Here is a 25,292-nt window from a genome sequence, read left to right on the forward strand (position 1 = left end):
GTAGGAGGATGATAAGCACTGGGTTTTAATATTACGATTTTTTTTAAAAACATTTGGTGCCGTTTACGTGAGGTTGTGACCACACATCGATTTTTGCAATCCCTCGTCGCGCAATTAATTTTCTCAGCCACCGCATTCGATAACAGGTTCTCTCGTCACGCGCTCCCTTTGTTTCATCGCCGCACTGCTAAGCTCACAGAGAGAACGCAGGAAAAAAAACAAAAAACGTTAGGCCTGTTTTTATGAGCCGTTAGCCAGCAGAGGATATGCTAATTAGCGTTCGACACCCGCCCGACTCCGTGCCAGCCGTGTGTCATGAGCGTTCTGCTCTGCTGAGCTCTACAGGCCCGGAACATACTAATTGCGTACCGGACACCTCGTAGTGATGATTTCATCCCATGGCTGTCGGCCTGGCCTGCGAGATGCTGCCGTCTCCCGGGGTTTGGTCTGGGGTTCTGGAAGAGACGCCGGGAAAGGCCCGGAAGCAGACGGACTCATTAACGGCGCCTTGGTGCTGTGACAGAGCGGTACAACGCACAGGCTAGCGGCTGGGGACGGACGTGGCAGAAGGCTAACTTTCCGGACCTCTGCTACCGCGAAGGGGCCCGCGGGAGTGACGGATGCGATGAGGTCATTCTCAAATGCACCGCAAAAGCAAAAGGAGAAAATCAATTTCTTCTGCACACAGATGCCTACTTGGAAAAAAACACTTTATTATTTGAATACTCTCAATTTTTGGTAAAAATGGTCATTTTTATGTAATGTTGTTTGAGGGGCCGTGGACACCAACCTGGGAAGACGAAAACGACAAATCACTGAAGATGGTTAAAGGAGGAGGAGAGAGAGAGGAAAGGGTCTGGGGGAGGAGATGGGCGGGAACCTGGAGAGCACCGAGGTGTGCGTAAGAAGCTGTCACACGATCTCAGGACTGGTGTCTCCACCCACAAGGATCACATGACATGCTGTCCCACGCCATGTCCGCATTTTGAAATGCAGGATGCGTCTGGAGGCATGATGATTCAAAGACAAGAAAAAAATACAATAATAATATGCAAATATAGAAATATAGGCAACCTCCGTTTAATTATGGTTGGTATGTTCTCAGGAAAAACATACAAAAAAAAAATTCTCTCAGCAGAATGACCGGTATAAAGCTTGATTGGAACATACGCTGAGCAGGTGTGAGCAGGTGTGATTAATACTTCTGAATGGACAGCGTTTGCATCGCCTGCTTGTCCTTTAGGGTTGTGAGTCCAGGGAACCATGAGCCCTGGTACCGGTTTAATTTTTGCTTTTCTCATAGTTTCTTTGTAGTTGTGTGGTTGTAGTTGGGCAGGAAGCTCATTGTGTAACACAGCTAGACACTGTTCAGGGGCCCTGCCTCTATGCCAGGGGTTCTCACATTTTTTTGGTAAGAGGTCTGCATCAATTTCCGATAACAAAACAGCACTTCATGAACTGTTATGATTTAACAATACGTTTTGACACATACATCAATATGTCACAAAAAGGGGACCTTAACGTAAAGACTTTTTTTTACATTATCCATTGATTCGTTGGGCGTATTATTGGTTGGGTCCAGGTTATCTCGCGCCTCTGTCCACATCTGGAGAATTATTCGGAGCTCGACATTATTTATCAAAATGACCTTTAGTGCTTTGGTGGGGGGATACCTGTGAGTATGGCTGGTGGCTTCTGGCATCACCTTGGATAAACGCTGACATGAAGTAAATAGGGCAGCATTGTGACATCACACACCCACATGGCGCTGAATTCCTATCCTGGCTCTGAGTGCGTGTGGGTGTGTATGTGTGTGTGTGGAGTTTGCATGCTCTCACTGTAACTGTGGGGATCTACTAGATTGTTTTCCCTAAACTCCGTTCATTTTGGGTTCCGCGTGATGGCCAGGGGTCCCATCCCAGCCCTGAACCTGCATCGTATCCGTTTCTAGGGAAGCGAATTGGGAAATTAATTACCCCGTGGGCCTCACATCAATGAACATCACCAGTTGTTCATGTGCTCCAAATGAATTATTAGGACTAGCAGAAAACTTTGCTGCTCTGGAATTTTCTTTAATGGTCTCCAGTCAGGAGGAAGAGGGAGAAAAATGGTCGTTACGAGTGTCTCTTTCCCCAGGATTAATTAAAGGCACATTTAACAGGCTGTCTGTCCTCCATAACACCCCTCCGTCTAAGTGACAGCCTGCATCCTCTCTTGGACCCGGGCCCAGCTGCTTATCGATCGAGGGAAGGATCGGTCACGGCGGCCGGCATCTGGAAGTCGCTCTCCCAGGAACAACATCCCCTTCCTCCTTCATTCCCGGAACTCTTCGCCAAGATCGGCCAATCCGAACGACTAGACACCCCCCGGATCTGTTCCATCTGTTTATCTGTCTTTGTCTTCAGGACAAACTTCAGCAGCATGTTATTGTCTCTAGAGGTGTTTCCTGGGATCGAACACCAAACACTTTGCAGATAGCATATTCTGGATTCCACTGCAGAAGATCATTACTGGGAAACACCAGCCTCCATAGGCGTAACACAAAAGAGAGTCAACTTTTTCGTACCGAATTTTTCCAGGAAGCAAGTCACAATTCACAGTTTTTTTACAGCTGACGTCTTAAAGAATGACAGACAGGGTCAGGGACATTTGTCTGGATTAGGAATACTTTAACGTAATGTTGTTTTTTTATTTTTAGGTGATGATATTGTACTTCCAGCCGAGCATTTTCCTCTGCGTTCTCCTGAGATGGGCTCGACTTCTGGGATTCGCTACCGTTTACGGAACCGTGATTCTCAAATTGTACCGGTACGTCTCCATGCATCTGTCTGCAGGTTGGAGGGGAGTCGGCTAGTGGGAATTTTCGTCATAAACATCGTACATTGGAGGCAGCAGTAATCCCCAGGAGACTCAATTAAGCGTGAGCTCAGAGAATGATTACAAAAGCTTCTGCCTTAATTATTGAATAATAATTCTCGAAGCGGAATAAAACCTTTCTATCAAGCCCAGAATGGTGGATCCTATTACAGATCGGGTTGTTTATGTGATATATGGAAAAGGGTCACGCGTACTGAACATTTATAACAATCGCTAGCTATCATCCTTTGTAAATGAGTGAGAGCATCTTAAAAAAATCATGAGGTGCAATATTACTAAGAAGAATAAACGTCAGCTGGAATTCATAACCAAGCGGGATGGCTGTTTTAACATAAATATTCTGGGCACAGCTGAGATTGATATTTAAAGATCTTGTCTTGTGACCTAAATGTTCTGGCCATGGCTCTAGCCTAACGTTGTTACGTTCGGGGTGCCGCAGGGTTCTGAAGGTGTTCCTGTCACGGACCGCCCAGAGGATCCCCTACATGACCAGCTGGAGGGTCCTTCGCTTGCTGGGGATCATCCTGCTCGTCGTGTGCTGGTTCCTGGTGGCCTGGACCCTGGCCGCCTTCCAGAACATGGACCGGGGCCGGTCCTTGATCGACGTGGGCCTGACGCCTGATGGCCAGCAGTTCAGCCTGTGCCTGCTGGACCGCTGGGACTACATGATGGCCGTTGGTGGGTTGTCGCCGTCTTCCCCGCGGCAGTGATAGAATGTTCCGGAAAAGTTTTGTCGATCTTGTTGGACGTCGGAGTCTCCATTCAACTTTCGGTGTTCGCAGGAACACGCTGTCCGCAGAGCCCGACTGTCAAAAAGAAAAATGCTTGATTTGCAGTGGTGTAACCCAACATGCTGACTGCACCAGAGGCAGTTATAAAAGCGTTCAGTGACTTGAAGGACGCAGCAGAAGTGAGCAGGGGGATTTCTCATGAGCCGGCAGACGGTGTGGTGTCTAAACAGAGCAGGCAGCTCCGTCTCAGAGCAAATGGTAAATGATGGTGTCAAAGCCAGGCAGAGATGGGGGGGGGGGCTCCAGGGGGGGCTTCAGAGAGGGTTCAAAAGGGGGATTCAGAGGGGGCTCCAGAACAGGCTCCAGAGAAGGTTTGAAAGGGGGATTCAGAGGGGGCTCTAGATGGGGCTTCAGAGAGGGTTCCAGAAAGGGCTTCAGAGGGGGTTCCAGAGGGGGTTCCAGAGAGTGCTCCAGAGGGGGCTACAGAGGGGGCTCCTGTGGGGGGGGGGGTTCCAGAGGAGGCGTCAGCGGAGGCTCGGTGCCTGATGTTTAACCTTCAAAGTGAATGTTACGGAAACCTCAAGACAATAACAAACATTATAACAAGAAAATGTAAAATCAGCACAAGTACAATGGGAGTCAGTGGGAAGAGCCGCATGCAGCTCTGCCTGAGCTGTTTGTGAATGTGTGCAAGAAGGATCTGCCCCCACACACACCCCCCCCCCGGGACAGATTCTTAGGTGCTGTGAGCCAAACTGGAGCAGTTATTACACAAGGCTGAAATAGTTTACAGTGAGCGCCGAACGGAACCGCATCTGCTCATTCAGCCAGGTACTGAAATGCTCCAGGAAGTCGATAAGATACCAGCTTGTGGGAATGTATGAGCGCAAGATGAAAAGGACCATATGCTGCATTCATTTACTTCGGAGGTCGGAAATGGGAGCTGGGGATGATGTCACACCTGAGTTAACCCTGCTCCAGGACAACAAGTTGGAAAACCATTTAGCAATACCAGTTCTAGCCAGGTTCATTGTTAACCATTATTAGCAATACCAGTTGAGAACGATGGATTACACGGTATTTTGCTCATACAAACACAGTAGCAACATGTCCACAGATACAAGTTGGACAGTACTGGGTGCACAACCAATTTAATGAAGCACAAGTGCTAATTAACAGTATTTAACTAAAGCTGTCGCTTCTGTTGATGGAGGGAGCAGCCATCTTGAATTCTGAGATCAGCGTTGTAGAAGTTCCTCCGGATTTCCAGGTCGCAAGTCTGACTTCAGGGGCTATTCCAGTTGAAATTCTGACTTCCCAGTTGAAATGGAAGGAGCGCTTATTGCAAACCTGTCCTCTGTCTGTTTTCCCCCTGAACAGCCGAGCTGGTCTTCCTGCTTTGGGGTGTCTATCTCTGCTACGCCGTTCGGACTGTTCCCTCCGCCTTCCACGAGCCGCGCTACATGGCCGTAGCCATCTACAACGAGCTCACCGTCTCCGGAATATTCCACGTCATCCGGTAAGCCTCTTAAGAATTGCCCTTTAAGTTCTTTTGGCCTCAGGAAAGAATGAACGAAGAACATAAATGAATACAGACCTTTTTTAAATTCAATATGTATGCTCGTATATTACATATTTTCTGTGGTAACAGTAATGGTAAATAAGAGTAACAGTAAAGATGGCAGCTTGACATGGCCTGTGTGTCAGCCCGTAGAGAGAGATGGGCATTAAATAAAAGACTCAACACTATCAGTTGCCACAGAAACTGACCCCATTTTTCTTGAGGACAATAGGGTGGAGGGAGAGAGAGATAATTTGACTTAATTCTAAGCTTTGGTTAAAAAAAATTAAACAAAAAACTGAAGGCACAACTCTTTTCTAAGATATGGGTACAAGCCTCATTGTGCCAGCAATCTCTGCCCTCTGACTCGTGTCTCACCTTTGAACTGTACATCCTGAAGTGAGCTTCTTCATCCTTCAGCCCGAAAGTGACTGTAATGGCATTGCCGCATTGTCATATTCACAGTGTAAAACGCCTCCCCGACTCATAACATCGTAACAGCATAATTGGTTTCCCTGCTACATCAAACAGCTGTGTAATGAGGCTGCCACAGTTTACACTAGAAGAGATCCAAGGCACTTTCACCCTCTGACTGAATCATTCAAATTCGACGGAGAGCAAGTTTCTCAGAGCTGCTTAGAAAGTTCTAAAAGTTGCCATCTGTGAACCTCAAAGCAAAACGGCAGCATTGCTTCTGGACTGTCCAATCCTGTTCCACATCTCCCACTCCACGCACCAAGCCAATGGGAAACACTGGCACACGTCTCTTCCAGCATATTCCCTACCATCTGCCCGTCTCTCCGTATGGCCCTTCTCACTCTAACACACCTGAGGACCGTGCTGGGACCTCAGTCCCGTAGGCAACTGCTGGCCGAACCCAGAGCAGAAGAATCCAGCCAACAGTTTTTGATCTCTGGATCTCATTTCCACACACAGTTGTGGTGCCATCAGGGGCAGTTTGGTGTTTCTGGGACCTCACTGAAAAAAAAATCGCTTTGGGGCCCCCAGTGTAATGATTGTTTGTGACCAACAGGGGGCCCCCCAGACCTCAGGGGCCCCATGCAAATGCATGGTTTGAGTAGTGATAAACTACTGCTGGGTCACTGAGTGAAGTACCTTTGTCCTGTTAGTAGTGCCATGTGGTTTAATTACGTACCTTCATGCTTTGCTGTCCTGCACTTAGGCACCGTTTGTCACTAGAACAGCAGGTTGCTTTGATATTAACAGTGCCGCTAACAAACCATCCCAGCTGATAAGAGCTATAATGGAGGAAAGCGTTAACTCACTCCTCTGTGTCCTCGTATACCTTGCATAAGCACTTTCAGAAGGGGCTGTTTTCCTGCTGGCCTTATTCATGGAAACGCCAAGCTTAATTGCTTGTAGAAAAACCTTTCATGCTTCACCAGGAAACCCCCAAAAAAATGTAATTATGAATACTGCTGTGGTCCTTGTCCTATTAAGCTAATGCTACAACTTTAAATGCTTGTGATTTTACAGCAGTGCAGCTCTATACAGGGAACATCCCAGAACTTCATATTCAGACTTGTTATTTTCAACTCATTTGCATTTTCTCATCCCCTTGCTCAGTAAGGGGCTCATTATAGCTAAACGGTTCACATGTGAACCTGATATGGTCCGTCAGCCTGGCGCCGCGCGGTAGTTCGCTCACCACGGGTACCGTAAAAAGGGCGTAACTTCATTAAAACCACAGCGCCGTGCTGACACTGTGATTCCGAGCCGTCACACCCAGCCCATAGATGTCCGACCTCAGATGAACCCACTTTGACTAGTAGCTGAAGATGCCAACAGGGCCCCCACCCCCCAGTCTAATCGGGTCTCTGTCTGCAGGTTTATGTTGGCGCCGGGGCTGCACCCAGACTGGATGCTGATGCTTTTCTTCACTCACACGCAGCTGACTGTGACCGTGACCCTGGGACTGCTACTTGTACCCAAGGTAACTCCAAAATAAAAAAGCTCTACATGACAGGTTCAGTACTCAGCGGCAGAGCTACCCAACGGCCAGACTGAACAACCCTCCCGATTTGAGCCCTAACAACGTTGTTGCTAACAGTAATTTAATTTGACATGATTGGGATATTAAGGAGAGTCTTTAATCTTGGTTTAACAGGATTTTAATCGTGCAGGTCGCTCAATCAACGGCTCGATCGAGCCTAATTAATTAAGAGCTCCGCTGGACTGAAATCCGGCATGGTTAGTGGGCCAGGGCAGGGGGCGGGGAGGGTGGGTTTAAAAAACACCTCTCAGGATTCATGGCCTGACCAAGATGTGTAACTCAGTAAGAAGTTTACAGAAGCGGTAGCCATGTGAGCCATTGTGTTCTACCCACTCTCTCATTTATGGTGTTCTGTCCACTGCCACCACATCACAATTAATCACCCAGAGAAATGTAATTACTTTCGGTGCCCTGGGCAGACACACTTGCCATCGACTTAATGGGGGTAAACGTTGTCTTAAAATAATGGCAGTGGATTAAAACCCTTCGATCCGCCCTTCCAGTTCCTGTTCGCAGGCACCCACACGAGGGACGACATCGCCACAGAGGCCTACGAGGACGAGCTGGACATGGGCCGGTCCGGGTCCTACCTCAACAGCAGCATCACGTCGGCATGGAGCGAGCACAGCCTGGATCCCGAGGACATACGGGTATGTGCAGGGCGTGCTTATTTCACCGCACTTCACACAACATCATGAACTTGAGCTGTCCAACTTCTCTAAACCGGCGAGTCACTAAGCGGCGGTGTTTTATTCTTCGTTTGATATGTACTGCTGTGAATTAGGAGGAGCTGAAGAAGCTATACGCTCAGCTTGAGATCTACAAGAGAAAGAAGATGTTGGCCAACAACCCACATCTGCAGAAGAAGAGAAGTTCCAAGAAGGGACTCGGTCGCTCCCTCATGAGGCGCATCACGGAGATTCCGGAGACCATGAGTCGGCAGTGCAGCCGGGATGAGAAAGACCCGGGGGATCATGGGAGTAACAGGAACAGCTTCTGTACGCTCAGGCGAAACCCCTTTGACCCCTCCCACTCCAGCAAGTCCAAGGAAGACTCACTGAAAAACAAAGTCTTCTCCCTTAAGAAGTCACATAGTTACGACCACGTCCGGGAGCAGAACGAAGAGCTAAACAGCTCTGCCAATGACCAAATGGAGGTTTCCACCATGGAGAACTCACTGTTGGATACACTGATGGGCAAGAAGCTGGGGAAGAAGTCTCCAGAGAAGGCCGAGGGTGAGTCTACAGAATCGGTACCCCTGGTATGTAAATCTGCCAGTGCACATAACCTGACACTGGACAAGAAGCCTGTGCATCTCAGGACGTCCATGCTACAGAAATCCCTGAGCGTCATCACAAGTGCCAAGGAAAAAACTCTCGGGCTCACAGGAAAAACACAGACCACAGAGGATGGCGGGAAGAAAGGCGTAAACAAGAACAAAGACAACAAGGTGCTATCGGAGATAAATGAATCAGCGGAGTGCTACCCCAAAATGATCATCAGTCAGTCGGTGGAGTACCGCCAGACTGCCAATAAGATCGGCATCATGAAGCACCCGGTTAGTGGGAGCCAGCCGTCCATTTGCTCTGAGTCGGGAAGGTCTAAGGAGCTGTATGACCTTTCCGAAGTCTGCCCTTGGGAAGTGGAGGACCTTCCAACTCCCTCTGAAAACAAAGTCCAGAAGCATGTGTCCATTGCTCCAGATGAGACAACTACCATCCATGGGAGTGGAACCAAGGGGAAACTGCATCAAAAGTTGAAAGTTGTGGATCAGTCCCCCTCAAACAGCAAACGTTCCAGCCAGAAGACGCCAGAGAAGTCAGCAGCGACTTCCAGGGAGGAGGTCATTGAGAGCCGTGGGCTGAGGAAGGGGATAAAGCCTCTCGCTCCACTTAGCCTCACTGGGAGTGCCCCTCAAAGTGCAGATGTGTGCTCCTGGGATTTTGAAGAGTCACGGGCTAAAGCTGAGGCCGCAAGATCTCCAGATATAATCAGGCGCAAAAAAAGTGTCACCCCAACAGAAGGAAAAGGAAAGACCCTCCATTCAGATCACTCCAAATCCACTGGAAGCCTTTTGCAATCATCCACTATGAGAGCTGACATCTGCCCCTGGGACTTTGACGGTCCTCCATCCCCTGATTCCGAAAAGGCTCCCAGTCCACCTCAAATCTCGAAGGGGAAGGACTCGCATTCGAAAAGAAAAGGGACACCTTCCTCCAAAGCTTCAGAGAGGGACAAGGAGAAATCAAAAGACAAGGATGATGAGAAACGCAGGTCCAAGAGCAAGGATAAAGGTTCCTCCAGCAGGTCTACAGAGAAACGTCGCATCAGCCAGTCGAAAGTGGGGGGAGGCTGCGTCTCGGACGTGGAATGCACCCGCGACTCACCAGTGTCCGAGAGGCGGAGAAGCTCCACAAATGGGCAGACTTCTGCTAAGAGCAGGAGTGACTTTTGCCCATGGGACTTCGAGGACACATTCTATGATAAAGACGTGGACCACAGCCCTTCCACCGGGAAACAAAATACTCTGCACTCTAAACCGGTGGCAGCAGATGGCACCAAGGTGGACGACGTGTGCCCATGGGACTTCGATGACACACTATCAGAGAAAAATGCATGACACTCAAAAGGAAGAGACTTCTCTGTATTGAGATCTCAATGTACTTTTTCTATACACAATACCAAACCCTCTCATTTTTACTGAACTTATGGTGATGAAAAAAGAGGGGATTTTGCACATGTTGCCTTTTTCCAGTTTTGTCTTTGTTCTTTCCTCAAATTTTTATCAAAGAGAATGGAGAAAATTGTGTACCAAGATGCATTCCAAATTCGTACTCCGTCTGTGCTGAATTGTAACGATGTATTCTGATAATTATGCAACTCAGTCACTTTATATGCGTGGTAGAAAATCTTGACTCATCACACCTAGTGCACATTGTCAACGCCCGGACTCTTCGCGGTGCAGCCATCGCGTCTCTTGAGTTAATGGATTGTGGGAAACTCACATTGCAAGCCACACATTGCATCCTTTGGATCAGTTGGACAAGAGATTTTCGGTGGCGCGACCAAGACAGCGATCAAGAGAGATATGACACAAAACCAAGAGTTTTCACCCATCATTGTGCAATTCTGTTTCACAACCAAATGTGTGACAGGGACAGTGTGGAACACAAATGCGCAATAAACTGGAAGCAACATAAAATTGTACATACTAATACCTCTCATTTGGAAAAATAAATCTGGTGAAGTAACTGTCAGAATATTCAATGGATAGTCTTGTGGCAGGTTATTGCAGATTACTGTTCCATCACTCCATTCCACTCAAATCTTTCACCATGAGACAAAAAGCTCAGTTTGACTGAAGGCCTCTCAAACGGGCTCTTCGTTCATCGTTTTTTTAAGCATGATGTAGTGGTCTTTTAGGTCATTTGTGTCTGAAGAGCACGTGCGTAGCTGAGGTCTGGAGAAGACGCAAGTATCGTGAATGAATATTAAGGAAACATCCTGTCAGATTCGATCCCTGCCGGGGTTGTTGTTGTACCTCCCTCTGGAGATGCTGACTCTTGGTTCTCTGTGCGCTTATTAGTTGGTTTATTGGTTGCCCAGGTAGAGGGGGCTTTAGGGCCATGGCTGTGACTTTCACCCCACTCTGCTTGCATGGATTTTGCATGCTCACCCCATGTTTCAGTCTCTTTATCCTGGCTATTCCGTTCTTTCTTCCACTTTCCAAAGTCAGGCGGTTGAGATGTTTCCGAATGACCCTGTATTGGTCTGAAATCTCATCCATTGTTTACCCTCACCTCTTGCTGTGACCATGCATCAGATGAGCTGTCGTGTAAGGTGCTTAAGGATGGTCAGGGGCGCTGTGAAGGGGGGGAAATTAGGACGATTCCCTGAGTGACAGGGGCCCTAAAAAATTCAGAAAATAATAATTGGAGTGGTTTGAGTTGGGGGCCCAGTATCAAGTGCTTTTATGGGGCCCGGAATTTTCAGCGGCAGCCCTGAGGATGATTAACCCCCCCCCCCCCCGTGTTCAGAGTGGTTTATCTGCAGTATAAAAAAAAATATTTCAATGTAACAAAACAACAACAAAAACAACATTTCAAAAAGTATCAGAACTATTCATGTCCATGGAATGTTGCATTAAAAATATAACATGAAGCTTTAAAAATATTACATATATTGTTGTAACTAATGTAATATTTCTATTTGAACCAATACTGGTCCTCTAGTTGTGCTTTGATGTTGCTTCGCATTAGAATAAATTCTATGGTCTTTGTTACATTCTTCTGAAAATGAAGCGGGTGCATAACCCTCTGTGTTTGTTTTTTATTTCACATAAATAATATTGATAGATGATGTTTCAAATACGGAACTTGTCCAGCTTTTACCTTGTTTACTAGTTAAGATTTTGCAGGAGAATCAAAACATCTGTTCATTTATTGAAAACACAGAACAGAGATCTCGTACTATACTGGGATGGTGCAGTGAGCGCCATCATCACCCCACGTCCTCTAGGCTTGAGGTTCTGAATCCTGTCTCTGCTTTGTGGTTGTGTGCAGCTTACATTTTGGGCAGCTTTCTTACAGGCAATCAGTTTCCTTCCACAGTCCACAGACATGCACTTAGGCTAACTAGCATCTCTTACTTGCCTGTCAAGTGTGACTATATTATATGTACTTTGTTATGGACTAGCATCCTGTGCAGGGTATCACCCCACCGTGATAAGCTCTAGCCTCCTCTGGAAACCCTAAAATGGATGGATGGATGAATGGATGGATGGATTGATTTATGGATGAATGGATGGACTGATGGATGGATGGATTGATTTATGGATGAACGGATGGACGGATGGATGGATGGATCTATGGATGAATAGCATACTAGCCTAATTAATTTGCCGGCCTGTGTGCAGACAGATGAACAGATGTGCTGTGTTTTCACTGCCTATTTCTAAGGTTCCGTTTTGAAAGTTAACACAGAACAGCATGACATGAAACCTGTTTGGCTAAAGCGATGACCTTCAAGGTCTCACGCCCCCTGCTGCCGCCTGATGCTCCATAACTGTATAGCACACGGGCACTCTGATTTGAAAGCACATCACTGTACGTGACGTTAATGAAAATGGAATTGCGCCGGCTCGAGGGCATGGTGCACCGTGTCTTAACATCGGTGACTCAAACCTGATGTACGTCATCAAGCAGCCAGCACACGTGTTCCATCTTGGGTGGGTGGGGGGCATCTTTGAATAGCGCCTGTGACACGTGGATGCCAACTTCCACTGTATCCGACTGCTTGGCCGCGGATTGCGCTGCCGTGATTCGTTTCGCTCCGTGCGATGCCAGCCTGATTCCAGGCGGCCCCCAGCAACCGTATCCCATGGTTACCTTTGAGAGGGAGACAATCAGTCACCTGCATGCCGCCTCGCACAGTTTACAACCCTGCATGGCATCACCTCATTCTGACTCACGCTTAGCCCCCCAGCGCTGGCAGTATACGGTATGTAAGAGACCAGCATATTGGGAGTGTCACATGCTGAGACCCTCTGCCGTGATTGGCTGTAGGCAGCCAATGGGAATCAAAGCGCATGAAAAGCCCGCAGAGGGCAGTAACTGACCACGGGGTGCTGGGCGTACACTTCAAACACATCTCGGATGGTTTGGGGTCAACCTCATGCCACTGCTCATCACACAGGATGACACTTTGTGACACGGAGTTACGATTCTTTGAATATGAAGTTAAAGCTTATGGTTGATTTTGTACATCTGTAAGATATAACCATTAAAGGTCAGAGTGTTTGGTTGCATGGACATGTGTCCAAAACTGAGAACCGCCCCCCCCCAAAATCTTGCACTGGGGCCCATTATGAGAAGCTTATGCCACTGTTGGATTAGGCCACATTTTAAGATGTATTTTTAACCCCCAAAAAACCATTTGAACTGACACAAAGCTGCAATCTCTGGTCTCTCACTGACTGTTAACGCACAGAGCTGGCGTGGTTCCCGTCTTTCTTTATGCTCTCCTTTTTGGACTCTGCTGTGCCGATTTTCCACTGTTTTTCCGATTTTTAGCTCCCGCTGTGCCCATCGACATGGGCGATGTCACACGATGCTTATAGCGGTTTCCGTTACCTTCTGCATGGCAACAACTAGCAGGACTAATGTATCACTGCCCTTCTGGAACTTTGGTATTTGGACTGTTATAAATTGTATAGTGAAACTGTACCTTAACAACGGTATCTGATGCTTGTTATGATAATACTCTATGACGGGCTAATGCATCCACATGGAATTATTTGGTAGAATTGTGTCATATTGTGATAGCATGCAAATTTAACTCCCTCCATGCAATAAATATTTCTATAAAACCGAGCGACCAGATCCATTGAGCCATTTTCTTCCTTCGTGTAATAAATTCCCTTTTCATTCTCTTCGAATCTACCTACAGAGTGTCGTCATATCTGAGGAACGAAATTCCCCACAGTTAGCCGATAACAGATATCTGACGTATATTTCAACAAATTGAATCTCTGGAGGTTGAATCTTGAATCAGACCTCGAGATGAGCGAGAAGGGACAGCTGGAGATACAAGCAGTTTTGGGTCACAGATTGCATGGATTATGTGGCGGATGTAAATATTACTGCTCCCTGAATAACAATAAGGGTGATGCAACTTTAAGGTACATTCAAGCTCCTGAGAAACTTACCGTCAAGTTTTTTTTCGTGGTCGTCTATAAATAGTATGAATGTTTTAAAAGCATTTAAACTTCCACTGGCTGACTTACATTCATTAATTCCTTTCCACTGACAACATGAAATCTAATTTGTTCTGATTCAAAAAAAAGATGCAAGTCTTTTGTCAAGTAAATTGAAAAATAATACTGGAGCATTTAACATTTGTTCTGCATAATACTTTGACCTGTACGTGGAAACTAAGGCCAGCCTCCCGTACAAATAAATGCAGTCCAGACTCTCAGCCACCCACAGAGATCCATCAGAACTCCATCTGGGACCTGAGTCATTAAAACAAAACAGCAAATATCCTTGGGAGGAGGAAAGTGTCAAAGAGAAGGGACATTCAGAGAAAGAGTTGCATTAACTTCAACCCTTGACTTTCAACTACAGGGCTGAGGTCATGCAATGGCATAGGTGGATAGCTCAGGTACAGAAAGTAAAAATCCACACCAAGATGTTGTTTCAGCCAATCAGTTGAGTCCTAGGTGACTGTGACTCTTTATACTCAAGTGGTTGGTTGAGACAAAATTTTGGTCTGGATTTTTACTTTCTGGACCTAAACTATAAACCTCTGCACTGGAGAACATGAAGAAGTAAATATTCAAGGCTTTGATGGCAAGATATGATTCAAAGACCATGTAGTGTGTCAGGACCGACATTGCATCTGTTTGAGTCTCTTTGACCAAAGACTTCTCTATTGATACGCAGAGTATCAACCAACAATTTTGTTTCAACCAGCCAGTTGAGCATAAAGAGTCACAGTCACTGAACGTTCAACTGGTTGGTTGAAACAAAATCCCGGTCTGGACTTTTATTCTCTGGACCTGAATTACCCAACTCCGTTGATACGTCACCTGAACATCTGTGCGCAGCTTAGACTCAAGGTGTAGAGTAGGAATAATCAACGAGAGGTATGGCGTAGCCCACACAGTGGGGACAGTAACTTCGGGAGCTAACCCCAGAAAATACACATGTATGCAGTCTGCAAATTAAACCATCCCACCCACCCACCTACGGCCTTTTCCCTCTCTTACCCAGCCGTCTAAATAGCCCCGATATTCACTAAGATTAATGGTGCTCTGTTGGGTTTCATTAAGAGGGTTATCCGTAAGCTCAGGCCTGGTTATCTCTTGCCACAGCACCACGGTTAACCCGTATTCTGCCTAATAGTAACAACTTATAATAAAAACCGTATTTTCACTAGATGGCCACATAAACGTTAGGTCTGTTACTGCCTGGGGAGCGATTATTACAGTAGGCACAGACCCACTGCCGCTTTGGTTTATTGAAAAGGATGTGGATGATAATATGTGGTGAAACGGCTGGGTTGCCAATGCTGCCATCCTGTGGGCACAAGGCAAAAACACAAGGAAAATGTAAAGGCATCGGGTGGTGGAACATGACTGCGTGGGATGGAACTTCCATGATAACACCCACAGAAAAGATGTCCCTAAAGAATACGGCGAAAATGTAGATGGTGTTATGGCGTATATCGCTTCTTTTTGTTTACCTCTGGATTTTTTTCCTGTATCCTGCATTCCTGATTCCCCCCCCCCCCAATGGCTATGCATAGCGCGTATGTTTTACAGTACAAATGCTGAAACTTAACTCTGATACGGTTCCATTCTGGTTGCAAAGACGGTTCTTTTTTGTACTCATTCAAGACTGTAATTTATTGCGATTTGAGTAGGCAGACCTCCCCACGGCAGAGACAGTCTTAAATAATTCAGCGTGCTTTTGGTCTGCATGCGGAAACGCTGTTAAAAGGTCAGGTTTACCCCTACAGCTTAATGTAATTTTATATATCCGTATAAATGTAACTCTCAAAATGCGTGCACGAGAGTACGATTACTATCAAAGCATGTAAAATATAGGAATGATTGTGTAATAATCATAATTGTAAAATAATCTCAATGAAGGTAGTGGGTAAATGGGCTACTTATGGAGACTTGCATGTTGCCTGGGTTTTCCGAAGACGCGTTTTTTTTTGTGTGACTAGATGAGCGCGTCTGTGTGCCGCGGTTTTAATCTTCTTTTTATTTTTTTGCCGAATCCATAAATAACTCATGCATCATGTTGCTACAGCGAGTTTACAGTCTCAGTGATTATCCTGTATCCAGAAGCTGGCAAATCAACACCGGCATTATATTACAGCCGCCCTGAGCTGTGAATGTCCGTATCCAGATGTAAACAGTCCATTCATAAAATAAGTGACGGACTCTGCCTGTGTCCTCCCAGGAGGGCAGTGATTGCCAAGTGGAAATAAGGGAAATGCAGGACAGTCGGCTGCGACTGTATTATAAGCCATGTTTAATTTCCAGGCATCAAAATGAAGGTGGTCATCGCCATCTGGCCCGCGGTGCAAACCACATTAGGTGATTTATCCTCTGCTTGTTCAATTAATCCCAACGTGTATGTTTCACAAAACACACCGAGGTGCTTATGTAAAGAATTCATTTATTAAATGGCCCATGGTGCCGGCTGGATTTATAGACCTAGATAACTGGGAACGTGATGCAGATGCTCTCCGGGAGCCGCCCAGCGGCTACGTTGACGTAAGCGGCCCGGAGCTGGGCGGGGCGGCTTGGGTTGGTGTCCCGGGCCAGTGCTGAAGGGAGCAGCGATACCAAGCCGCAGTCTGTCCGACAGCACGCCAACATGGGCAACGTCCAGGTGAGTACTGATCCCTCCCCTGGGGGTGGTTTTCCCCAAATCTGCCGGTTATTTATATCCGACGTTTGTGTGAGCGAACTTACAATGAGATAAACGTTACAATGAGAAATGCGCAGTCATCTGCACCGACGACATCGGCCGCCACGGTTAGTGTACGGCGCCACCTTGAAGTATGTCATGCTATTTTAAAGTGAAATTAAGAAGCGGATAGATTGCCAAACTAACACATTTTCTTTCTCAAAAGTTTTCTGCGTGATAGTACAAAAACTGACTTATATAGGCTAGTATAATATAATTCATGACCCTCCAATACTTGCAGTCATCTTGTTTTTATATTATTATTATTATTATTATTATTATTATTATTATTATTATTATTCTTGTTATTTTTATTTATTCGTTATTATTTAAAGAACAGTAATTTACATTATGCAATGAGTGAGAGGAAAGCGGCCCCACCCGTAGGGAACTTGCCGGAATCCAGCCGAATCAATAGCGCCGCATTGTGGCGCACGGCGGCCGGCGCGTGCGGGCGGGGCGGAGGCGGCGGCGCACAGAGCGTCCATTCTGCATCTCGGCTCTAAATAAAACTGCAGTGCGGGGAGTCGGCATTTCCGCCCTTTTAAATACCAGCGTGCACTAAACCGGTGTACTTGGATCCTTTAACGGGCGCTTATTACATTTCTAATATTTACATTTTATACTCCATGCATATTTCACCAAAACCACTTCCTTCCTCTCGACATTCTAGCCAACAGTAGTACCATATCCCGATTTCGACGTGGTCGCGGATATTAAAGCAATACGCAAAGCCTGCAAGGGTCTGGGTAAGTCTGACGCTCAGGGTTCTGTGGGGGGGGGGGGGGGGGGGGGGTTGCGGATGCATTGCCCCTGCGGGATGTAACGTGCGTCCATCTTACTGATGATAAATCTGTCAGCCTTTCCGGTTCACTATGAAACCAGTGTTGCTTTGGTTCAATGCTCTTCAGTGCTCTTACGATTTTCAGATTATATGAAAACCAATATCTGTTTGATAAGTGTAATTGATGAATTAATAAGCTGGCTTTGAGAACACAGTTTGGTACCTCTTGGGGGTTAGGGGCTGCAGTTTACCAAATGTAGAGTAGGTCAGTATGTATTTATATTTACTTTTATTAAGAGATTTTGATATCAATAGGAATTATTATGCTAATACCGCAAGCTACACACTTTTGCTTTCTTTTTATCTAGGTAACTGGCTTTTTTTTCCAGCTTCTGAAATCTGTGCCTCTGATCTTTAGGGACAGACGAAGATTCCATAATCGACATTCTGACCAACCGCTCTGCAGCTCAGCGAATGGAAATCAAACAAGCTTATTTCGACAAGTACGACGATGTGAGTCATTTTACGTGCTTCACTGCATGGATCACTAATGACACTGTCCTGTATCCGAAACAAATTATACAATGTAAAAAAGTTGCATCAAAGATGGCCCATTATTTATACACTGTATATATGCACACAGAGACACAGGTGTGGCATTACTTGTGTCTAGTGATGGATGTCATGAACCATTTGTTGTATTTTTTGACCCCACTAGATGGTGCTCATGGTTTGCTTTGGGGCATGTTTTGTTCCCTTCTTTGAACAGAGCCCCATCTAGTGGGGTCAAAAATATAGTCAATGGTTCATGAAGTGTCATTTTGTCCATCACTACTGGTGTCTGATTGGCTTGAGCTGGAAATGGATTGGAGTGATCCTGTGACCTGTCGCCATGGCTCCAGGAGTTGGAGGAGGTCCTGAAGAAGGAGCTCTCCGGCAGCTTTGAGAAGGCCATCATCGCCATGCTGGACCCTCCTCACGTCTATGCCGCCAAGGAGCTGAGGAGGGCCATGAAAGGGGCTGGCACAGACGAAGACGTGCTGGTTGAGATCCTGTGCACCAGCACTAATCAGGTATCAGCTTCTAATTGCATTCATGAAAGTGCCTGTCGTCCTAATAAGACAATAGATCGGCACATGATATTGATAGAAATGGTTCTAACACAGTGCTTTCCAATCCGGTTCCGGGAACCCAAAGACAGTCCACATTTTTGCACCCCCCGGAGCTCGGAAGGAGCAAAAACATGGACCAACTGTGGGTCCCCGAGGACTGGAATGGGAAACACTGCTCTAACAAGTGGGAACTCCCTCCAAAACACGGCCCTGACATTTTGAACCACTGTACTCATCACCATCTTTTCTGGCAGGATATTCTATGCTGTAAGGAAGCTTACTTCCAGGGTAAGTCCCCTGCTGATAAATCTGAATGCTAAGTGATTTTGGTGCCATATTTTTACATGTAAGTGTTATACTCAGCTAAGTATGATATTTATGAAACAATACAGGTTTCAAAGTCAGGTTCTTAACCAGCATTTTCAGCGCAGTATTTCCCACCTTTTATCTGACTTCTGTTCGGGATGCTCATTTATCTTCTGTGAAACCTGGGGCGATCCCATGAATTGTTAAAGAGGAGGGCATAAGAGGGGCTATAATTCATAAAGCTGGGCGAGCCATGTCATTAGCTAATGATATGTTTTCATTTAGTGAATGATGGGGTGGGGCCAATGCCCCTATGGCCCCGCCCCTCTATACCTGTCTGTGTCAGTCCCACCCACATGTCACCCTGTCTGCCGTCCCAGTGCATGAGCGTGACCTGGAGTCGGACATCGAAGGGGACACCAGCGGGGACGTGAGGAACCTGCTGATGGCCCTGCTGCAGGTAGAGGCCGCATCCTCACTTTTACGCTGACGTTCTTGTCTTCTCATTAATCTCCCTTCTTGGAGAGTGCCAAGAAGTAGCCAATTTAAATTTCTGGCAGAGTCCATTAAGAGAATTAATTCCCGGCATGTGCGGCCCGGCAGGCGAACAGGGATGGAAGCTATGAGGTCAATGAGGAGCTGGCGGAGCAGGATGCCACGGCCCTTTTCGAGGTGAGGTCACGTCTGCCAGAAGCTGAGGCCTTTCCAGCACCTTTGTGCGCGTCACGTCATAGATTAATCACAGCAGAGACGCCTGGGGCTCAGAGTAGCCAGACCTTTGCACTTTCATATGGTCCATGAAGCTGCCTCAATTGACCCTGCACTGTATGACCGTGGATGGGTGGGTGGGTGGATTGTTGTCTGTTTATTTGTTTGTTTGGAACAGTGCTCATTGGTCAACAGAACAAAAGACTGTAAATGAGCCAGAGTTAGCTCTGTGAGCTTATTTTCATCTGTTGTTCCTGTTCAGTACTTGAAATGGCAACCAATAATCTGAGTAAAATAGCTTATCATATGAGACTTTTTTTCGAGACCCTCCCCACAAATCCTCCCATTCAGTAGCAGGGTTGTACATAATTCAGAATTTATTAATTGTGTCCCATTCCATTCATGAATTGGGATTTGAATTGAATTGGCCACACCCGACAGGATACTGAACTGGAATTTGAATTGAATTGGCCACACCCGATAGGATACTGAATTGGAATTTGAATTGAATTGGCCACACCCGACAGGATACTGAATTGGAATTTGAATTGAATTGGCCACACCCGACAGAATACTGAATTTGAATTTGAATTGAATTGGCCACACCTGACAGGATACTGAATTGGAATTTGAATTGAATTGGCCATACCTGACAGGATACTGAATTGGAATTTGAATTGAATTGGCCACATCCGACAGGATACTGAATTTGAATTGAATTGGCCAAACCCGACAGGATACTGAATTGGAATTTGAATTGAATTGGCCACACCCGACAGGATACTGAATTGGAATTTGAATTGAATTGGCCATACCTGACAGGATACTGAATTGGAATTTGAATTGAATTGGCCAAACCCGACAGGATACTGAATTGGGATTTGAATTGAATTGGCCACACCCGACAGGATACTGAATTGGAATTTGAATTGAATTGGCCAAACCCGACAGGATACTGAATTGGAATTTGAATTGAATTGGCCACACCCGATAGGATACTGAATTGGAATTTGAATTGAATTGGCCACACCCGACAGGATACTGAATTGGAATTTGAATTGAATTGGCCATACCTGACAGGATACTGAATTGGAATTTGATTTGGAATGACAGTAAGAAGCATTTAATTCATTTAAATTCAAATAAATTCAACACAAACACACAACCAAGACTGTAATTTAATTTAGCAAAGTTAGAAACCCCACGATCCACTGAAAATTCTTTTGCAACCCTAGAGAGTTAGAATCATTCACAAAACTAAAACGTTTCATAAATTGAAATTAAATACAGAAATAAAAAAATCACAACTATACAAAAACTACAAACATTACTTCCAAAACTAACTGAAATATAATAATAACTAATGTCAAATACTTTACATTAGTGTTTTACTATTTAGCAAATTTAATTTAATTTTTTGCATGGATGGAAATTACTCGCGGAAACATAATCCAGTATGTTGCCCTTTATATTACCATTAATTAACAACACCTGGAACATGTTTTGCGTATTTTGAATATATTTTGAGTGCATTGTATTTTCATGCAGGATTTCCTAAAGATCAGACGAATAAAATAGCTCTGCAACTTCCAGCCCATCCCTAGAAACAAAATAGCTAAAACTTAACCTGAAACTAAAAACATGCATAATATAAATGGTATATAAACAAACAGAAATACATCTTTAAAATAAAAGCTAATAAATACACACCGAAGCCCAAATAAAACTAAACTGGATTTCATATGAAAATTGTCAATAATATAAAAATAAAAACTAAATAAAAAAACCAAACTGTAATAATATTGATATCTGCTGAACTTGTATATGTACGAGTGGGTAGAGTTTACTTTATATTTGCATAACTGTAACATTGTGTATAACCTTTAGCCTATTTTATCAATATGCATCTGTAGACCATTTTCCATGGGTACAAATGTATTGTTTTTGCACGTTTAACTATTTATCCGTTTGGGCTTTTTGTGTGAATGTCTGTGGGTTCTCAGATGGACAGGGTGGTGCTCCAACGCACGTCACTCATTCTTCAGAATTGCTGCGTTTATTCAGATACATCTTAAAAAGGTTTCACGTACCATTTTGATCGTAATATTCTGGTCTGAGTATTGTCTCAACAGTCACAGAGGAAAATGCGATGGCGAGGTATGTGCAGGGACGTTGTGCCAAATCTGGAGTCCTGGTTAGGTTTGCTTTCCAGTATTGCCAAAGGGTCGGCGTCCTCTGCTAAGCATGGTTTACTTGGGTATAAGGTGGCACCATATAAAGTTCTGGAAACAGATCAGGGATTAGTTTGACCTCCCATGTTGGAATACAGTTCGGATAGTGTCTTTGGTTGGGCACTGCCCTTATTATATACACCACTGAATTCTGGGGGGAGACACTCAACTTCTCCTATGAGAAGATCTACCATGGTACACAAAATGGCAGATTAATAATTTATTCCATATGTGGCACTTAAAATGTTGCATTCTTTCATTCTGAACAACATGACATTTTCATAACAAAGATGCATGTTAAAAGGTATAATTCATACTGAAATTTTAAGCTGTAATGTTAGAAGCGGCACCTGCACTAATATATATATATATATATATATATATATATATATATATATATATATATATATATATATATATATATATATGGATTTCTTTGAATTCAGTTCCATTTTAATTCTACTTCCTTAAATTGCCATTCTGTATTCTGTTTTCAGCCTCGATTCAGATTCAAATCAAGTTCATAAACTGAATTATAAAGTTCATAAACTTCAGGGTCATTTCTCAGTTTAATTCTGAATGGTGCACAGCCCCTGTTCAGTAGGTCAGCATCTTAGCAAGGCTCTCCATGGCCTTTAGATTTATTGAATTATGCAAGATGTACTAGAACCTTCCGTCCCATGCAGCAGATCGGAATCCCCTCGCCCTCCACTTTGATGAAATTTAAGGTTTATACCGTCATGCATGATTCTGAAAGTCGTTCCGCTGCAAGCCAGGGGACTCAAAATACCCAGTGCGACAATTTATGCTCATGTTTATAAAAATGCTTACAATTCCTGGTTGTGGTGCAGCGTCATGTCACACCATATATAAGTTAATGAAATCCACTGTATTTGCATTGTTTTAACAGGTCATTCTCACAGGTGTTAACCGTCCGCATATGTCCAGCTTTGTTATATGTGTTTTCTGTAGGCTGGGGAAGGTCACTTTGGGACGGATGAATCCACCTTCAGCTACATCCTGTCGCAGAGGAACTACCTGCAGCTTCAGGCCACTTTCAAGATATACGAATCGGTATTTTGCCGCTTATCCTTTGTAGCTCACCACTGTGTTCGCACTCTATTCACTTAATGTTCCATAGATTCTGGATAAAAATACGTCAGCAACAAAGACGTGAGATATATAAGGTGTCGTTGCACACTGTGGATGCGTCAGACATGTGTGTTCTCCGTCACTTCTGCTGGGAAACTCTTCCCGGCTGATTTCTGGGTGTGACGCTGTAGTTATCCCCTATATGCTCGGTCGTCTGCGTCGTTCCTGAAACACGAGCTGTATCATGTCTACCCTGTAGCTCTCGGGAACAGAGATCCTGGACGCCATCGACAAGGAGGCATCCGGGACCCTGAAGGACTGCTATTTCACTCTCGGTAGCCTGACGTCACGCCAACATCTCATTTTCCCATGATCCTCGGCAAGCACGCCCCTTCCTGCCAGAATGATGCACACTTTTTGGATGAAAGCATTTATTACACTCCATTAATCCATGAGTGAGAGTGTGAAAGTTAGTGTTGGGCTGTTTTTTGGAGATTGACCCCCCTCACTGACCCCACCCCACTGAGACTCTCCCCCTGTACTAACCTGCTCACTAACCCCTTCACTGACCCCCTCAATGACCCCCTAACTGACCCCCCCCCCCCCACACTTCTGGGAAATCCCTACAGTGAGGTGTGCCAAGAGCCCGCAGCTGTTCTTCGCTCGACGCCTGAACGCTGCCATGAAGGGGGCGGGCACAGACGAGGACACCCTCATCCGCATCATTGTCGGCCGCTCCGAGGTTTGGTGACCCCCTCATCTGACAATGTGAGGAAATTCTGCTTTGTAGTGGTTGCATTTATAATGGTTGTACCCAATCTTAGATTGACCTGGAGACCATCAAGGACATGTATCTGGAGAAATATGACGTGCCGCTGAAGGATGCTCTGGAATCGGAATGCAGCGGTGACTTCAAACGGCTCCTCATAGCCATCCTCCATTGAAGTCTGATAGTGTGGCGCCCTCTAGTGGCAACCAACTCCAGGATTCTGACTTCTAATGCACGTGCTGCACAGACCTTTAAAACACACATGGGTGGGAGTAGAATCCCCCTGTTATGTTTAATTTTAAACAAATAATCCTCTTCCATTCCTGGAAATCCAGATTTCAGCTTACTGTCCAAAAACTCCTTTAAAAAAACGTTACCATTACTTTCTATTTCCTGTCTGACTACCACTGTTGTAACACAACCTTAGTGTCACAGAACTGCACACCATGCATGTGTCACTAAAGGCACTCGTCCAGATTTTCACCAGGTTATGTCAAGTTAACGGTGTTGCACGGAGCACTCTGATAACAATTTCTTCACTGCCGACATCGCCTGTCATTTAGCAGCTACAACTGAACGGGTTTGCGTTCACGCCGACGACATTTTCTTACCTCTTCATCTTCATACATAGTGCTACGCTGCGAAAGGCAGCTCAGCACACATTTCCTACCAGATTTTAAACTTTGTGCCATTTAATTTCAGTCTAAGTAATTAATCTGTAGCAGCGGTGTACATTATATATGCAATTGGGAACACTGTTAAGGCTCTTGAAACTATGATAAAATATTTCATTAAGGCACTGTGGTATTTAACTTCTTGTGTTTTTTTATGTAATTCCTCTTTACAGTGTTTTATGCTGCAGTTTTCTGGGATCATAACACTGGCTTTTCTAATGTGGTTTTCCTTGTAATATTTGTTTTTATGCAAGACGTCTGATTACCTAGGTGTAATTTTACTAAGCTGCTAGTTAAACCGAAATCTTACACCAGTCTGAGAGAGAGAGAGCAATCCGCAGGGAGGCGCGCGCATTGCGAGTTAACAAGCATATGTATTGGGCCAGACTGATTTAGTCTGTATCGCCAAGTATAGCCAAAGATGTAAGGATATAACAGAACAAATAAAAACCTGATAAAATCAGTTTACGTTGTTGCGTGCTGTATTTTGATAATCCAGACAGATCCATTACCGATGTAGCTTCCTTTGGCGATAACATCTATCAGCACACACACATAAGACTGCGATTACTCTGCTTATTTAAACAGTCATATTACCGCGATATCTCAGCCGCCTGATAATCTTAGTCTCGACACGCTCTGGTCATTGTTTTGGCTGTGCTAACCTCACCCCCCCCCCCCCCCCCCCCCCAGCATCCGAGGAATGTGTCTGATATGCAAAAATGTGAAGCACGTGTATCATTCAGTCATGACCCATGAAAAAAAAACAATGGCTAACTTTTGTGAATACGCGTCTAAAATTGCTATTTGAGGGTGGAGGTTTTTAATATAGGAATACATTTAGGTTTTCCCTTCTTTTGCAACAATAAAGGTTATTTTCAGATCTTTTTCCTCCATGGTAACATATGATTTATCCCTAAACTGTGATGCCGATTCCAGTACCACCTT

The 25,292-nt window shown here is 45.1% G+C and overlaps 2 protein-coding genes across 2 annotated transcripts in view; both read left to right on the forward strand.

Moving 5' to 3' along the window:
* gpr158b (G protein-coupled receptor 158b) overlaps positions 1-13,554 on the forward strand; it is a 40,751-nt gene extending 27,197 nt beyond the window's left edge. The window contains exons 6-11 of the mRNA XM_049012080.1: positions 2,699-2,808; positions 3,317-3,555; positions 4,989-5,127; positions 7,018-7,123; positions 7,687-7,833; positions 7,968-13,554. Of these exons, the coding sequence (XP_048868037.1) occupies positions 2,699-2,808; positions 3,317-3,555; positions 4,989-5,127; positions 7,018-7,123; positions 7,687-7,833; positions 7,968-9,803 (2,577 nt within the window). The 3' untranslated portion in view covers positions 9,804-13,554. The remainder of the gene's footprint in view (positions 1-2,698; positions 2,809-3,316; positions 3,556-4,988; positions 5,128-7,017; positions 7,124-7,686; positions 7,834-7,967) is intronic.
* Positions 13,555-16,468: 2,914 nt separating this feature from the next.
* On the forward strand, positions 16,469-24,807 carry LOC125740645 (annexin A13-like). Its single transcript, XM_049012097.1, has 11 exons — positions 16,469-16,590; positions 17,342-17,417; positions 17,871-17,965; positions 18,355-18,525; positions 18,819-18,852; positions 19,251-19,330; positions 19,474-19,542; positions 22,782-22,883; positions 23,161-23,236; positions 23,531-23,643; positions 23,726-24,807. The coding sequence occupies exons 1-11, from the start codon at positions 16,576-16,578 to the stop codon at positions 23,843-23,845; spliced, it is 951 nt and encodes a 316-aa protein (XP_048868054.1). The 5' UTR covers positions 16,469-16,575; the 3' UTR covers positions 23,846-24,807.
* The last annotated feature ends 485 nt before the right edge of the window (positions 24,808-25,292 follow it).

The sequence above is a fragment of the Brienomyrus brachyistius genome, chromosome 4 (genome assembly GCF_023856365.1).
Source record: "Brienomyrus brachyistius isolate T26 chromosome 4, BBRACH_0.4, whole genome shotgun sequence".
NCBI classification, from domain to species: Eukaryota; Metazoa; Chordata; class Actinopteri; order Osteoglossiformes; family Mormyridae; genus Brienomyrus; species Brienomyrus brachyistius.

Bases quoted from the DNA above. Each gene is read 5' to 3' on its own strand.
- LOC125740645 (XM_049012097.1), top strand. The intron at 18,526-18,818 runs GTATCAGCTTCT...CTTTTCTGGCAG, and splicing joins TGTGCACCAGCACTAATCAG to GATATTCTATGCTGTAAGGA. The intron at 23,237-23,530 runs GTAGCCTGACGT...AAATCCCTACAG, and splicing joins GGACTGCTATTTCACTCTCG to TGAGGTGTGCCAAGAGCCCG.